A 17,268-nucleotide genomic window follows, 5' to 3' on the forward strand; every position below is an offset into this window, starting at 1 on the left:
GGTTGGTATATAATATTAAATCATCTATTTTTCATTTTTACACATATAAACCTCTTTTTTCTTCTTCATTCATTTTTGGCTTAATGCTCACTTTGGCTCCCGAGCTATACTTATCTCTCCATTTTAACACCTAAACATTTTTTTTTGTCTATTTTAATACTTAAACTATCATTTCTTACACAATTTAGCTCATGTTATTAACAAAATTGACACTAATTGATGTCAACATGGCATATTGCCACATTAGTAATTAGTAAAAATTATAAAAAATGTAAAAAAAAATATTAATATATATAGAGGTACCGAAACTTGACAATTTATATTTACTTGGTACCTAATTTTTTAAAACTTAACTGATACCTAAACTAGAAATGGTAAGTCAAATTGTTACTCTTTTTTAGATACCTAACTAACACTGTAAAATATACACTGATATGGCATTGGCGAATAGCATGGTGACATGTAGCAACCTCACATCTTGACACGTGACAAAATTACTTTTTATAAAGTTTAAATATTTTAATTTTTCATCATGTGTCAAAATGTGAGGTTGTCACATCTCATCATGCTATTGGCTATCAATGCCACATCAACGTTTGTAGTGTTACTCAGGTAGATAAAAGAAGCACCAAGTTGGCTTGCTGTTTTCAAGCTTAGGAACTAATTAGATCCAAAAAAATACCAACTAGGTATAAGTTGTCAAGTTCAAGCACCTCTGTAGATATTAACCCTGAAAAAAAGTTAAGTACCTAAATGAAAAAGTGGTATAGTTTAAAGGTGAATTTTGGATTTAAACCTATTTTGACACGATAATGCAATATTTTACATCATTGACCCACGCGCTTTTTCTTAGTGCCACTTTAAATGTAAAAGGGTCACTTTCTTAAGCTTGGGATAAGGAGAGCCTAAACAAGTCATTATCACAGTAAATTTTTTATAGTTAAGTGAAATATAATTAAAAATTATTAAAAATATGAGAAAAATCTTTTTGATGGTTTTAAAAAATATGAATATTTTTATTTTTAATTTTTAATTAAAAAGAATTAAGCTTTTCTATCATAATTTTTTGGGTAAACTACACTCAAGGTCATTAAACTATTAATAAATTTACATATTTATCACTCAACTTCGTAAAGTTATAAAATTGTAAGGAACTATTCGAAAATTTTTATTTAAGTCAATAGGTTGTTCACATCACAGTTATATTACCTTTGCTGTTCGCACTTTTTAAATCAACTGAAAGTCCTCTTTTCCCCTCTCTTCTACTATTTAAAAAATTAATTTCATAAAAATAACTTTGAACATGACAAATTTACGAATTAATATTCAAATAACTTTTTTTTTTGATCTCTGACATTGAGCATTAGATTGACTTGGATTTAAGATATGTTCTTCTACTCGATGGGTACTAATTTACTGTACTAATAATTGAATTACCGCTTCAAACTCACTAGCCGGACTTAAAAAATTCTATTAACTTAAATAAAAAATTTAAATAATTTAATAAATTAAACAAAAATTTCAAATAGCTCAATGATGATGTTATAACTTTTAAAATTAAATAACTAAAATATAAAATTACTAAAAAACTTATCTATCCATAATAAAAGAGAAATTTATTTATAAAAATGAAATAGTTTAGGATTTTTAAAATATTTTTTTCATTTTTATTAAAATTTTGCTGCTTAAATGCATTGAGACTGTCTCCATTTCGTTAAAATTTCCCTTTCTAATTCGTTGACGGCTTCAATATTTACAGGGAGAGAGATAAAGGGGAAAGGGAAAAAAGACGAACAAAAAAGAGAATTTTCCCCTATTTTTTTTTCTCTTTCTTTTTTTTTTGTTCTTGGAAAAGAAAATTAAATTTTCCCCGGAAAGTTTTATCGTATTTTCTTAGGAGGTGGTTAATTCACGATCTGAGCTAGGGTTTTTAGAAAATGTTGATCGGAGATGCGAATTTGATTTGATTTTAGCCGAGCCGATCTCGATTTGCCCTAATTAGGGATTCTTTTAGCCGGCAGCGAAAGCTATTGGCGAAGATTCAAAGAAGTAGGGCTTGTTTTTTTTTCTTCTTCGGCTTTCAATTTCAATTGCTTTTGTAAACTACTTCATTGCCATTCAATTAAGGCGCTGTAGGTTAAGTAGAAAAGTCAAGCAGTGAGCTCAAGCTTGCATGATCAATGAAGGAGCACTAGCGTTAAAAGGAAAGATAAGCTGCTTATAAATTTGTTTACGATTTCTTGAACTTAGGGCTTAATTAGGGAACGTTAAAGGAAATGGATGTGGACTCGTCGATGGTGCCGGAGACTGGTCAGAATCACAGTGGAGGGTCGCAATTAACGGCGCCGATGGAGAGGGAGCCACAACAGCAAAATCAGCAATTAGAGAACCAGGATTCGACGTCAGGACCTGGTGGATCTCTGTCTTCTCCGGCGCAACAACAGGCTGTACCAGCTGCATCTGATGGTCAAGGACAGGCTCAAACGACGGTGGCGGGGCCGAGGTGTGCGCCTCCTTATTCAGTGGTGGATGCTATTATAGAGAAGAAAGAAGATGGCCCTGGTCCTAGGTGTGGGCATACCCTAACGGCTGTGGCAGCTGTAGGGGAAGAAGGGACGCCTGGTTATATTGGGCCTAGGTTGATTCTGTTTGGTGGTGCTACGGCACTGGAAGGGAATTCTGCTGCTTCCGGGACTCCATCATCAGCTGGAAGCGCTGGCATCAGTACTTATTTTCTTTCATTTCAAATTGATCTTTGCTTAACTGTCGTTTAAGTGATTTAAGATCCAAATATTTTTTTGGGTATAGATGCTGATATATGTGTGCGAGAACCTAGGGAATCTAAGATGCATATTCTTTAAATCCAGAAATTGTAGCTTCAAAGGTTCATATATTTGATGAGAAACCATAGCTTAATGGAAGGCCAACCTAATTGCATCTTTTCTGTTTGTATTAATGTATATACCTGTCTTCTTTTTAAATTGGATTAGTTAAGGAACAACTACATTAAAGAGTAAATCAGTTATTTCTAGAAAAGTGAAAACTCTAAAGAGGTAGGGTGTGCCAATGCAAGTAGAAGGCAGACCTTTTTTGGAACAAGAGATGAAATAATATAATTGTCTTTTAGGTTCTTCTTTGTTGAATACTAAGTTAACTGAATTTTATTGCTGCTGTAGCTTGAATTTTGGAGGTGGCATATTAACTTTAGGTGTACTTGGTTTTGTTCAATTCAAAACGGATTTTATTTTTCTCCTGGTGCAAGCAAAATGAATTTCATTTTGTCTTACATAGTGGCTGACTAGAAGTGACGTAACTTCTGTCTTCTTGAATTTTGGATGTTTCAGTATTTGTTATGGTGCTACTAAATTCAGTTGTTTATTCTGGAGTTTTGAACCCTCTTCCGAAACCTTTTTTACTCCAGTGACTCCAGAGAAGGCTTTTCTGGTAGAACTAGAAGTGCAATTGATATAAATAGCAAATGTTCTCTTCAAAGATGCTTTATGTTGCTAATTTGAATTGAATTTTTTAATCTGACCTAGTTTCGTAGTAAAGTGGAAACTACCCATATGAGATATGTCTTTTTTCAGCTTACAGTTCTAGTTTAAAATAAAAAGGTTTTCTTGGATTAAAAAGCAACCTATGTCTTTCTGCTGCTATGATTAATGCTTCTATAATTGAAATAGTCATGAGCTATTGGCATTTGCTATGGTAGCATCTTTCATGTTTTGAAGTTGATTACATCGGGTTTCATTTTTCATTGTCTCTTTGTTTGTTTTACGTTTATGGTGTAAAACTTAATAACGTTTGATTGGTTTCAAGTGATAATTCATAACTAGGACATTTTTTGGCTTGATTTTTTCTTTAGGACCCTCTAGAAATCTGTTTGTAACATATGGCATTTCAAGGCTTGTTGTTATTGCCCCCTCTCCCCTTTGAACCAGTTAATTCTTACGAACTTTGTCTATGTTGTTGGATGACGTTCATGTGGTTTTTTTTTTTTTTGCAGGACTAGCTGGTGCCACTGCTGATGTGCACTGTTATGATGTGTTAACTAATAAGTGGTCTAGGTAAGCCTAAGACTAAGGGTTCCTTTCTGCTGTTTTACCTCCCCTAAATTCTTCTTGGCTTATCATCTTATTAATTTCACAGGATCACACCCTTTGGGGAGCCACCTACACCAAGGGCAGCGCATGTGGCAACTGCTGTGGGAACTATGGTTGTTATTCAGGTTAGCACGCCGCGCAACAATTTTTAGTATATCTTTTCTCTGTTTACCATATTATTTTGTTGAACTTCTTCCCCCTGCAGTAAGTCATTCATGACATGGATCTTTTTTCCTTTATTCTTTTCAACTCAGGGTGGAATTGGTCCAGCTGGTTTGTCTGCTGAGGATCTTCACGTTCTTGACCTCACACAGCCACGGCCACGGTGGCATAGGTTTGACCCTGAGCAATGCTTGTGCTTTCACCTTATTTATATTGTTAAGATTGGTCTATTAATATGAATTTTAAATGATATTTCAGGGTTGTTGTTCAAGGCCCTGGGCCAGGGCCACGCTATGGACATGTGATGGCTTTGGTGGGACAAAGGTTTCTCATGGCGATTGGTGGAAATGATGGTAAGTATCTGTTCAGTTTCTGTTATATTTACAAGATTATCAGAAAATTTTCTAATGAATTATTTGCTGAAAATTTTTGGTGCATCATTTCTAGGAAAACGACCTTTGGCTGATGTATGGGCCCTGGATACTGCTGCCAAGCCTTATGAATGGCGTAAATTGGAGCCTGAAGGGGAAGGCCCTCCTCCATGCATGTAATCTCTCTCTCTCACGCACAAATGCACGCATCCATGTAGAACTGACTGCTTTTCTTCTGTCAACCCCAATCTTAGATTACACAGACAGTCTGTTCTATTTTCTTAGTTTTGGTCTGTTAGAAGGAGCAGTATGCATGATATGAACAAAAGTTACTGTCTTCTTTTTGATCCAATATATGCCTACCTTTCACTCTCCATGTGGTTGGGTGCGATGATTATTAATGTATATATTTGTATTTCTTCCGTCATAGCTTATTGAGTTTTATAGTTTTTACATGATATTTTATGTTAAAGGCTTAAAGCTCAGTCTTGCGTATGCTTTCAGAAATGGTGGTGCCAAGTTTGCTTCCTATTTGATTATTGTTGTATATTTTTATATATTATGATGGTTTAGCAAGGTGATTGTAAGCTAATTCCTTGTTGGCCATTTATGTTTAACTAGGTATGCCACTGCAAGTGCACGCTCAGATGGTCTTCTTCTGCTCTGTGGAGGGAGGGATGCGAACAGTGTGGTGAGTTTTGAAGTCCGCATTATGTGGTGTCTAGATTTAGTAAATAAGTGCATAGTTTGTTTGCTTTTTCCTTAAAATTTTTAGTTTCCTGAACAATATGGCAGAAGGCTTCATATCCTGTAGTTTTATCTTGTCAATTATTAGTGCTTTTGGGTAATTTTTCCTTGTTCAGTTGGGGAGAAGTTAAAATAATCTGAATAAATGTCCATACTTTTGCATGTACATTTTATCTGTGTATGTAGGGAGACTGGGGCATTCTAAAGAATTGTGAAGTGAACAAGTTTTAGGAAGAAGAATGATTCTCTCTTATTACTTCTAATCTGAATACAGCCTTTTAAAGAATAGCAGGAAAAATAAAAAAGGAAATAATCTCTAGAAATTAGCCTATCCCTAAAAATTAGTAATTTGATTATGGCTAATAGTACAAGGAAATTCCTAGCACTAATGTAGAAAATCTGCTTAATTTAAGGAATTCCAACACTCCCCCTCAAGCTGGAGTGTAGATGCGAATCAAACCCAGCTTGCCCATAATTTCTTGAACATTTTTCTTGAAATGCAACCCCTTACCAGGAGTCCCTTTAAGTATCTCAATATCCTGTAGGCAGCTTCCAAATGTTTCTCCGTTGATATCTCCCCTGTCTACTTCTTCTCCATCCTTATCAGTTCCTAATTTAAGGTTGGGTTCCATAGGAGTCTTGTCTATGTTCTTTGGAGTTTCTATAGAGTCAACATTAGAAACAAAGGCATTGTAGGATTTAGACAAGTTTCCATAGGATACAAACCGAGAAATGGGATGTTGAGTGCAGCTCCTAGTGCCCTTTCTTACTGCAATTGGAAGATGGATGGAAGATGAAGGAGGTGAAACTTCTTCCTCAGGACAGTCCTCGGGTAAAGATGGCATAGGCACTGCTGTTTCGGTCTCAGGCAGCTGATGTCTCCGAGAGTGAAGATGGATGGAAGATGAAGGAGGTGAAACTTCTTCCTCAGGACAGTCCTCGGGTAAAGATGGCATAGGCACTGCTGTTTCGGTCTCAGGCAGCTGATGTCTCCGAGAGTATACACGAAGTCCCTGAGTTTTTCCTTCTTGTTTTTCAGAATGAGTGGGCTGTTTTTCTTCAGTAGTATGATTAATCACCCTTGTTTCTTGTTGCTGAACAGTGGAGATAGGAAAAACAGGTTCCAAAACAGGAATAACAGTGGCTGTAGGATTTTCAGCAGGTTTTGTAGTGGTGGTAGGGCTGATAGAGTCTTGAGGTATAATGAGAAGATTGCTTAAGGTCTCATCTTCACTAAGTATCTCCCCCTGAAGATGAGAGGCTGAAAAATATGGCTCGTTTTCGAAGAAAGTAACATCAAGGGACACAAACATCCGTGTAAGGTTGAGAGTAGCACTTGTACCCTTTTGTGCAGGTGAGTAACCAATAAAGACACAAGTGTGAGCTCTAGGATCAAGTTTAGATCGGTTAGGTTGATGGTTGTGGACAAATGCTTTGCAACCAAATGTTTTGGTTGGGAGATTAGGAACACGAAACAAGGGAAATTTTTTTTGAAAAGTATGTAAAGGTGTTTGAAAGTTTAATACCTTTGATGGGAGTCGGTTTATAAGATAACAAGCAGTGAGGACAGCTTCTCCCCATAAATACTTTGGTACACCCATAGTAAACATAAGGGCACGAGCCACGGCTACAAGGTGTCTGTTTTTCCTCTCGGAAACCCCGTTTTGTTGAGGGTGTCGGACAAGAACTTTGATGTATGATTCCTTGCTCGAAAGATAAGGACTTAGGATAGAATTAAAGTACTCTCTCCCATTATCAGTTCTAAGGGTGTGAATATTTGAATTGAACTGAGTTGAATCATTGAATGAAAATTTTGAAGACTCTAGAGACTTGGATTTTCTTTAAGGAGATAGACCCAACAAACTCTAGTGCGGTCATCAATGAAAGTTATGAACCACCTAGCCCTGCGATGTTTTTACTCGACTGGCTCCCCATAGATCGCTGTGAATTAAAGAGAAAGGTTGAGATTGAACATAAGGTTTCAAAGGATAAGGGACACAAGTGTGTTTAGACAGTTGGCAAACTTCACAGTTCAATGAACTAATTTTCTTATTTAGAAATAGTAGAGGAAACAGTTTCTTCAAGTACATGAAATTCGGGTGTCCTAGTCTACGATGCCATATAGGGGTGAGCAAAATCCGATTCGATTCGAAAAACTCGATAAAAAATTCAAATTTTGAATTAAATAGTTCGAGTTATTTGAGTTAATCAAGTTATTTGGATCAACTCGAATAAAAAATTAAGTTTTTCGGTTTAACTCGAATATGAATTACACAATTCGAGTTATCCGAAAATCTTAATAAGAAAAGACAAATCTACGTAGTTTTGATAAATGTTTACTTTATTAAAAGTTAAAATTCAAAATAATTAAGTTAAAAGGCAAAACTACGTCGTTTTGATAAATGTTTACTCATTAAGTTAAAAGACTAAATCATTATATTGTTCATGTATTTAAATAATCTTGTACTTCATCTACTAGTTAAATAATTGATCCATCTAAACACAACATTAAGTATAAATAATAGGATTCGTTAACTCTACTCGATTTGACTAGAAATTTTTTGACTCGATTCGATTCAATTCGAAAAAATTTCAAATTGAGTTCGGTTGCTAAAATAGGATTTGTCAACTCAACTAACTCGAAAATTTTTGACTTGATTCGACTCGACTCGATCGAATACTCACCCCCCATAGCATGATAGAATCGTCTTTTGATGTAGATAAGGCCATCCCTTCTTTTGAACTGTTTTTGTTCCAAACATATAAGCCATCATTAACTTTAGCAGTGCCAATCATCTTCCCCGATTCCTGTTCCTGAACCACACAACCGAAAGCAGAAAATTCAGCAAGTACTTTTTCATCCTTGGTAAGCTTGGTAATTGAGAGTAAATTACAGGAAAGATTTGGAACATGTAAAACTTTATCAAGGGAAAAATTTTCAGTAAGTCTCACTGTCCCCATTCCATCCACTGGCGAGTAAGATCCATCAGCTATGCGAATCCGAGAGTGATCATGACAAGGTAAATAGGTGTGAAACAAACTTAGATTACCTGTCATGTGGTCGGATGCACCCGAGTCTAGTATCCAGGAAGTTGTGATAGGTTCGTGTGTAGTATTTAAAGCAGTACCTTGAATAGCTAGTGACCCACTGGCTGTAGGAGTCCCGAGTAGTTTATGAAGAGCCTCAAGTTGAGTTTTGGTTAGCCTAACATCTGAGCATCTTCTTCAGTAGTAGATATCATTGCTGCCTTGTTTTCTTTCTGTTTTTTTTCTTCAGGATAGCCATGGAGTTTGAAGCATTTCTCCTTGGTATGCCCAACCTGATTACAATGGCTACACCATGGCCTTTTTGAACCAGAATCAATTCCATCTTTGAACCTTTGAGATTGAGGGCCTCTTGAAATAAGAGCAGAGTTCTCGGAAGGATGATGACCAGCTACGAATACAGCCTTTTAAAGAATGATTCTTGAAATAAGAATGATTCTCTCTTATTACTTCTAATCTGAATACAGCCTTTTAAAGAATAGCAGGAAAAATAAAAAAGGAAATAATCTCTAGAAATTAGCCTATCCCTAAAAATTAGTAATTTGATTATGGCTAATAGTACAAGGAAATTCCTAGCACTAATGTAGAAAATCTGCTTAATTTAAGGAATTCCAACATGAAGAATGTGAAAATAATAGCAATGAAGAAATTTTAAAAGTTTGAGCTGAGATGCACGTAAATTGTGTCTTCTTAAAAATGTTCATATCCTTTTGCACCATTAGATTCTCTTTTCATGGTTTCTTCTCGCTTCTATTCTCAGCCATTGGCAAGTGCATATGGACTTGCCAAACACAGGGATGGTCGTTGGGAATGGGCAATTGCTCCAGGTGTCTCACCATCTCCTAGATATCAACATGCAGCAGTGAGATTTTCTTTTCTTTCGCCCACTTCCCTTTTCCCATAAATTAATTGATCTAGTCCTTCTTTAGTTAGATGAATTATATGCAGATGATATGTTTCTAGGTCTTTGTCAATGCAAGGCTCCATGTTTCTGGTGGGGCACTTGGTGGTGGACGCATGGTTGAAGACTCATCAAGTGTTGCAGGTACTTATTTTTTATTCTTCTTTTTCCCAGTATCTTTACTTCTTTATCACTTGATGTTGCTGCTTGTTGTCAAACATGGGCTTGCAAAATATTTAGGTGTAAAGTAGTTTTCTGGTCAAAATTTATGAATTTATCCAAAAGGATTAATCTTTTTGATGTGAAAATGACTCAGTGTTAGTGTAGAAAGTAGGGAGCAACTTTTCTTAGCTCTTAAACCTGTCTGTCCACTCTCCAATCTCAGTATCCTCCAATCATGTAACTTGGAGTTTTCTTGCTGTTCCTCTCTCTCTCATGTGATAAGTTACATCTGAAATCATTAACATACCCCATCTATCAGTAACAAACCGACATTATCATTGTTGTTTGTTATCTGAATAATCTTTATCAGAAAGTTGCAAGACCCATCTTTTGCTTGATGGTTCAACTACCTTAACTCAAGCAGTATAAATTTCTGTAAAAAAGCAGGAACTTTTCATTACATTTGTTTATTCATGTTAACTGATATTGTCATTGCGTTGAGCATTCAGCCATTTGTTGTCAAAGATAACACTATAGATATCTACAACTTCCTAACTTGTCTCCCTTGTTGGTAGTGTTGGATACTGCTGCGGGAGTTTGGTGTGATACAAAATCTGTTGTTACAAGTCCAAGAACAGGAAGATACAGTGCTGATGCTGCTGGTGGAGAGGCTTCAGTTGAGTTGACAAGGCGTTGCAGACATGCTGCTGCAGCTATTGGTGACTTGATATTTATTTATGGTGGTTTACGTGGTGGTAAGATAGCCTTTTATTCTACTATATGTATAACCAAATTTTTTAGCCTGAGCACAGGGTTATTACTTATCAATTAGATGCATATGCCACTATTTATTGTTATATGTAATTACAGTTTCACTTTAGAACTTCATTATGTGATTAATCTAGAAGTACTAAGGCTCATTGATGTTTATATTTTGAAAAAATATAGATGTTTTTCCCCATGCATAATTTAATCGTTAATATCTCTGATTACTTATTGTATTTGTGATATTTGATTGATGCATTATAGGATTTGGACTTGGTCCTTTAGGATGGCTCACTTCATTTGTTTTATAAAATGATCTTCCTAGTTATGATCTTCCTAGTTTATTTGCTTTTATTTTCTGAGTTAGTGAATTATTCTGGCTGGTGGTGTAGATTGATAAGGTAGAAGGAACAAACGCATTTTTGAGGAAGCCTAATGATAAGGCACTGTTGTATTTGTGCTAATCATGAGAATCGATACTTGATAATCTTAAGTGTAACAATATCTTGTATTTATGCTGTAGGGGTGTTGCTTGATGACTTGCTTGTTGCTGAAGACCTAGCTGCTGCTGAGACAACGACAGCAGCTTCGCATGCTGCTGCTGCAGCTGCAGCCACTGATGTGCATCCAGGGAGTTTAGCTGGAAGGTATGGATTTGTTGATGAAAGAACAAGGGAAACAATGCCAGAAGCAGCTCCTGACGGAGCAGTTGTGCTGGGAAATCCAGTTGCTCCCCCTGTAAACGGGGATATGCATACTGACATAAGCACTGAGAATGTCATGGTTCAAGGATCCCGGTAAACTACCACTTATGTTTGTTGTGTTATATGGTTATTGAATGGTTAAGCTTCATCAATCAATCCTAGTAGCTGCTACAATGTGGTTTACGATGTAGGAGAATGAGCAAAGGTGTTGAATATTTGGTCGAAGCATCAGCTGCTGAAGCTGAGGCTATTAGTGCCACACTGGCTGCTGCCAAGGCACGGCAAGTTAATGGAGAAGTTGAACTTCCTGATAGGGATCGAGGGGCGGAGGCTACACCTAGTGGAAAACCGACATCTACCTTGATTAAGATGCCTGATTCTTCTGGATCAAATGATGTTGCTCCACCTGGAGTTCGGCTTCACCATAGAGCTGTTAGTATCAGAAATTTTTATCTACACAACACTGTTCTCAAGTCAAAATTGGCATTTCTGTTACCTATAACTGTGTGTCAAATGTTTCATTATGTCAACAGGTTGTTGTAGCTGCTGAGACTGGTGGAGCTTTAGGTGGAATGGTCAGACAGCTTTCTATTGACCAATTTGAAAATGAAGGCAGACGGGTTAGCTATGGGACTCCAGAAAATGCAACTGCTGCAAGGAAACTATTAGATAGGCAGATGTCAATCAGTAGTGTCCCAAAAAAGGTAATAATAGCCCTAACTTTTTGCATGACAAAGCAATGTGTGTTTTTGGATAATTATTGAATGTATCTGAAGCAAAAAAAAGAAAAGTTAGAATGGTAAATGCAGGACCTTTGCCCCCCCCCCTTCTTCCTCCTCAAAATACCAACCTTAAGCTTCTTAATCAGCAACCTAAGTTCATGAAGTGTTTTTTTTTTTGGGGAAGCAGTTTGAAAAGCAACGGATTGTCTAGTTGTAAAAGTTCTTATTGGTCACCGAGATGGTGATGAAGTTATGGCTGATAGAAGTTCCTCCCAAGAATTGGTTTTGCATCAATGCTCCTGTTAGATATTTCAGAATCTTGAAAAAATTAATTCATTAATTCATAATGGTGTCTATGCCAGGTTATTGCACACCTTTTGAAGCCCCGTGGCTGGAAACCTCCAGTTCGTAGACAGTTTTTCTTAGATTGTAATGAAATAGCAGATCTTTGTGAAAGTGCTGAAAGAATATTTGCAGCTGAACCAACTGTTTTACAGCTAAAGGCTCCTATTAAGATTTTTGGTGATCTACATGGACAGTTTGGAGATCTTATGCGCCTTTTTGACGAATATGGGTCACCTTCTACAGCTGGAGACATCGCGTAAGTATTTTGCTGGTGGTGCATCTACAACATGGCAAAGGGTTTCAACTAACATTTTTTTAATATCTATAATTACTGTTTTCTTGTGTGTAATCTGCTTTTTGGCATCTTCTTCTCAATCTCAACATTTTATTTACTTGATACTGATTTTGTATAAAATACTATCAGATATATAGATTATCTCTTCTTAGGAGATTATGTGGACCGGGGCCAGCACAGCTTGGAAACCATTACTCTTCTGCTTGCTTTGAAGGTAAATTTAGAATTTTGATACTTTGATAATCTTCTCGCGCTTACTTTTATTTCCCATTGAAGTTGTTATGAATCAAATTTTCATTTTATTTTGTTCTACATTACAGATTGAGTATCCCAATAATGTACATTTAATTAGGGGGAATCATGAGGCTGCAGATATCAATGCACTTTTTGGCTTCCGGATTGAGTGTATCGAGCGCATGGTATTCTCTCAGATGTGATAGAAAATTGTTCTGCATTCTGTCTATAACATTTATTCACAAATATGATTGGCCTATGTAACAGGGTGAGAGAGATGGAATATGGGCTTGGCATCGCATAAACCGTTTATTCAATTGGCTTCCTCTGGCAGCTCTAATTGAAAAGAAAATCATTTGTATGCATGGCGGCATTGGTCGATCTATAAATCATGTGGAGCAGATTGAGAATCTACAGCGTCCTATTACAATGGAAGCAGGCTCGATTGTTCTAATGGATTTATTATGGTCTGATTCGTGTTTCTGTTTTGTTCTGGTCATCAAATATACGATTCTTTGCTTTGTTTTACCAATTACCTTTTACTGCCATTTCTATTCTAGGTCCGATCCAACAGAAAATGATAGTGTGGAAGGGTTGCGACCGAACGCTCGAGGTCCCGGGTTGGTTACTTTCGGGGTGAGTGTGTTACTTTGAAGCTGCAGCGTTTGAAGTCTTCTGTAGCGGCATGTTTCATGGGCAGTTGACCCATAAATTGTGGCTGGTTGATCTTACGAAAATGGTTTTTCCTGTTTTGCAGCCTGATCGTGTCATGGAGTTCTGCAATAACAATGATCTTCAGTTGATCGTTCGAGCTCATGAGTGTGTTATGGATGGCTTTGAGCGCTTTGCTCAGGGACATTTAATCACCCTTTTCTCAGCAACTAATTATTGTGGTGTGTCCCTGACCCTGCTTTAATATGTATATCCTGTTTCAGTTCGATAGGCAATTTTAAACCTTTAAATTCTGCTTCACACTTGCCTTTTTCAGGTACCGCTAATAATGCTGGTGCAATCTTAGTTTTGGGTAGAGATCTAGTGGTAGTTCCGAAACTCATTCATCCTTTACCCCCTGCAATGACATCCCCAGAAGCATCATCGGAACGTCATATAGAGGATACATGGATGCAGGTGCCACCCTCTCTCTTTGTTGGCAAGGTTTAATTGTCAAGGTTGTTTGAACCGGACCGGATGGGCCGGTTGGACCAGAAACTGGCCAGGGTACCGGTCTGGAGAAGGGCTTTGGACTGGTTGACCTAGGAACTGGTACAGACCAGTTGAACTGGGCAAAAAACCTGTTAAGCTGGTTGAATTGGATTTTTAATTTTTATTTTTATTTTTTATGAATTTTTAATGATTTATTTAATTGAACTGGCTGGACTGGTGGCCTGACCAGTTCGACTACCAGTCCAGTTCTGAAAACCTTGCTAATTGTATCACAAGCATTGCTTCTAATACTCATGTTAATCTTTGTTTTTTACGAGTCAGGAGCTGAATGCTAACAGACCTCCTACACCCACTAGAGGTCGTCCCCAAGTAACAAATGATCGAGGCTCTCTCGCTTGGGTGTAGTATACCCTTCCCAAATTGTTTCTTTGCACTCATTTGGGTTCATGCAACCACCTGGAGGAGATGATCTCGGTGTTCTGTATAGACCATACAGCCACATACAGGTATTCCCAAATCTGTCTCTCCATATATGAAATACGCTAGTTCGGGAATCAGATTACTTGCGCCGTAGTTTTATGTTGGTTACGAGCGGCTGAACTTTCGATTTTGGGCTTCTTCTCCCCCTGTATATTGAGACACAGGCAGGTAAAAGCAGTTGGGTGGTTTCTTCAAATGTGTTGGCAATGTTGAGTATTATTATTTACATTTATTTTCAATATACAATATAAATATGTATGTATACTTGTTTTAGGTGTAATGATGTTTTTGAGTGATGATATTTAAAAATCATTGTGGGGCGTCCTTTGTATCATAAGAGAGGTTTTGTTTGGTGTAATTTTCATTTATGTCAGCTTTTGTACAATGTAATATTTGTGTGAAAAGAAACTTTTTCTCCTAACATGAGCCCCAAAAATGGTACAATTACTCTAAAGTCACTAGAAAATTATAAGATTATAAGTTAGTACATTGGTATAATTGCATTTTGATCCCTTCAAACATTTATAATTTACTTTTGGTCTACAAAAAAATTTTCTGGTTTCGTTACAATGAACCACCTTGCAGCCTGTTTTTCTGGTGTAGATATGTCCAGAGTGAGCCTCGGATTTGCTCACCATGACTAAACGTACGGTCCATGGACTCGGATGGTTTTGACCTTGACTTGCATTGTCATAAACCACATAACTAACATTGTTTTGAACAGTTTTTGGATTTCGTTTTTAAAGTTTAAACTTGAGTTTTTTTTTTTTCTAAAAATATATATGATCCGTGCACTCAGGTTGTTTGGATTTACATACATTTTTGTAATCCCATAATTGGCAAATTATTTTATGAACTTTTTGCATCATATTATTTATGGTTCCATCATTTTCTTTAAAACATATACATATTTGAGTTAAAATTTTAAATTAAAGATGATGTGTTTTGTTTTAATTAAGAGGAATTATAAATAATATGATGAGAAGGTCTATAAATTAAAATTTCCCATAATTTATGATATTTTGAATAATTTTTAAATGTTTGGCTTTTAAGGGCAAACCTAGACTTTCCTTTTAGAAAGAAATATATTTATTAAGTTAATTCTTAATTTTTATAAAATATTATAATTAAATGTGGTAAGTTAAAATAAATTACTAATTTCTAAACATCTGTTAAAACAGGAAAAAAAGAAATTCATAAATGAACTGCAATTAAATCAATAAATTGAATAGAATTAATTATACTTCGAATAATTTTACATTGTAATTAACAAAAAAAATAATTAATAAACCTCTAATCCAAATAATACTCCGGCATGCTTTTCCGGTCCATCGTTAACAAAATACAAGTCTTTCATTTTCTGAAACGCGTGCCACGTCAGCAAAGAATCGGACCCGGCTTGATGACATTTCCCAACCGCCCGGTTCACATCTAAAGTCCGAGCAACTCGGTCCAACCCACCATGCAAGCTGTTACAAAACTTCATCATGTGTTTCAAATCATAAACTCGGTCACCGAAGAACACTTTAAGAATCGTCAAAAACTCGTCTAATTTCTCGGGCAAATCTCGTCGGGTCAGGATCTTAACCAAATACCCAAAATCATAGGCGCTATGAAATGTCACCCAACTCACTGAGTCATTACACACGAGTCCAGACGACATCATCAGCTCAGCGAACCGAAGCGAGTCGATCCCCATTTCCTTATTCTTGTCAAAATCAATCCCTTGCCTCCTCAAAAGCTCGATGGAATCCGGCGCGTGAGGATCTCGCTCCACGTCGAAATCACGGAAATTGAATTCCCAGATGAACCGGGTTCCGTTTTCGGATCCGGGCAGATTACCCGAAGAATCGGTGAGGGTTAGACCCATTTGGATCAAATTCAAAGCATCAACGTTAGATTTGAGTACCTTGTAATGATCGGCCGGTCGGAACTGACCGTTGTACGGCCTTGTGGGGTCCACTTTTGGCCGGAAAATTATACCCGGGAACTCAGTATCCATTGAAATAAATGGGTATTCGTCGATCACTTGGCTGATCAACTCGAACTCCGATTCCAAATTATCTGACCAAACTTCCCTTATCATTACTGGTTTCGATACCCTATCTGAATCTTCAAAACCCATATTGGAAAATCCAAGAAATTACAACAAAAAAAAAAGAGATTTTTTCTTTGATTTTTAAAATTGATTTTTGGTGATTGAAGAGAGTGAGGGTGTGTTGGTTATATATACGTATATTTAGCTATGGAAAGCATATGAAGATGTTGCTTGGAAGGCGGTGAAAGTTAGAGAGAGAGAGTTGGAGTGTGGTTGCCGCCATAAGCAAAAAAAACACAGAGGGGTTTTTCAATTTTCGACGCGTTTTGGGGTTCTATCGTTTTGACTAAAAGAGTAGGGCAAGTGGAAAGAAACAACGTATAGGGACTTGATCTTAATCCTTATTGACTCGTGTTTTAAATTTTCTTTTTCTTTTTTAATTAGCAAATTTGTTTTTTAATGTCAAGTGGGCAACATATATTTTTAATAAATACCCGGTTAGTGTAAGGCTTAGGTTTTAGTTATTTAACTTTAAAATATTATAAATAATTATTGAAATATTTGAAATTTTTTGTTTAAGTCACTGCACTGTGGGTTAATATTTATAAACGGTTCAAGCGATGATTTGATGATCAGGACGGTGGGTTAATATCTGTTGATGAGTAAAAGAATATTTCTTAGATTCAAGTTGATCTGACAATCAGTGTTGAAAATTGGAGAAGAGAGTTGTTTAGATTTTGCTTCATAAATTGTGATGTTTAAAACTATTTTATAATATAAAAATTGAGTTGTAGAAGAGAAGAGGAGAAAGAGTTTTCGATTGGTGCAGGAGGTGCAAACTGAGAAGGCTATATCAAACAATTCAGTGATCATTTTAGAGTGACTAATACGTAAACTCACTAATAGTTTAATCTTTTTTTTAAAAAATAGTGATCCAAAGGCAACGTAAAAGTTAGTAGGGATAGCAAATTAGAGTGATAAAGGAATTCATTAAACAACAATAGTTAAGGACAAATAAGGAAAAATATTG

The 17,268-nt window shown here is 36.4% G+C and overlaps 2 protein-coding genes across 3 annotated transcripts; one reads left to right on the plus strand and one right to left on the minus strand.

Moving 5' to 3' along the window:
* Window positions 1-1,631: 1,631 nt before the first annotated feature.
* LOC108469579 (serine/threonine-protein phosphatase BSL3) lies at window positions 1,632-14,621 on the plus strand. Of its 2 annotated transcripts, XM_053017962.1 has the most exons (22): window positions 1,656-2,049; window positions 2,251-2,724; window positions 4,007-4,067; window positions 4,150-4,228; window positions 4,358-4,437; window positions 4,524-4,618; window positions 4,713-4,812; window positions 5,258-5,327; window positions 9,189-9,290; window positions 9,392-9,473; window positions 10,067-10,246; window positions 10,780-11,053; window positions 11,152-11,392; window positions 11,494-11,664; window positions 12,045-12,283; window positions 12,452-12,536; window positions 12,643-12,741; window positions 12,824-13,023; window positions 13,117-13,192; window positions 13,314-13,449; window positions 13,545-13,684; window positions 14,042-14,621. In XM_053017962.1, the coding sequence occupies exons 2-22, from the start codon at window positions 2,277-2,279 to the stop codon at window positions 14,123-14,125; spliced, it is 3,042 nt and encodes a 1,013-aa protein (XP_052873922.1). In that variant the 5' UTR covers window positions 1,656-2,049; window positions 2,251-2,276; the 3' UTR covers window positions 14,126-14,621. The 2 variants fall into 2 exon arrangements, with proteins under 2 accessions (XP_052873921.1, XP_052873922.1); XM_053017961.1 differs by having other exon boundaries at window positions 1,632-2,724.
* A 790-nt stretch (window positions 14,622-15,411) lies between these two features.
* LOC108468838 (probable CCR4-associated factor 1 homolog 11) lies at window positions 15,412-16,577 on the minus strand. The gene has a single exon (XM_017769699.2). The coding sequence runs from the start codon at window positions 16,323-16,325 to the stop codon at window positions 15,483-15,485; it is 843 nt and encodes a 280-aa protein (XP_017625188.1). The 5' UTR covers window positions 16,326-16,577; the 3' UTR covers window positions 15,412-15,482.
* Between the last annotated feature and the right edge of the window lie 691 nt (window positions 16,578-17,268).

The sequence above is a fragment of the Gossypium arboreum genome, chromosome 8, assembly GCF_025698485.1.
Source record: "Gossypium arboreum isolate Shixiya-1 chromosome 8, ASM2569848v2, whole genome shotgun sequence".
In the NCBI taxonomy this organism is placed as follows: domain Eukaryota; kingdom Viridiplantae; phylum Streptophyta; class Magnoliopsida; order Malvales; family Malvaceae; genus Gossypium; species Gossypium arboreum.

Excerpts from the sequence above, each read along its gene's own strand:
- LOC108469579 (XM_053017961.1), top strand. The coding sequence starts at position 2,277 with ATGGATGTGGACTCGTCGATGGTGCCGGAGACTGGTCAGAATCACAGT. Across the intron at positions 5,328-9,188 it reads GGAGGGATGCGAACAGTGTG|CCATTGGCAAGTGCATATGG; the intron begins GTGAGTTTTGAA and ends TTCTATTCTCAG. Across the intron at positions 11,054-11,151 it reads GTCATGGTTCAAGGATCCCG|GAGAATGAGCAAAGGTGTTG; the intron begins GTAAACTACCAC and ends TTTACGATGTAG.
- LOC108468838 (XM_017769699.2), bottom strand. The coding sequence starts at position 16,325 with ATGGGTTTTGAAGATTCAGATAGGGTATCGAAACCAGTAATGATAAGG.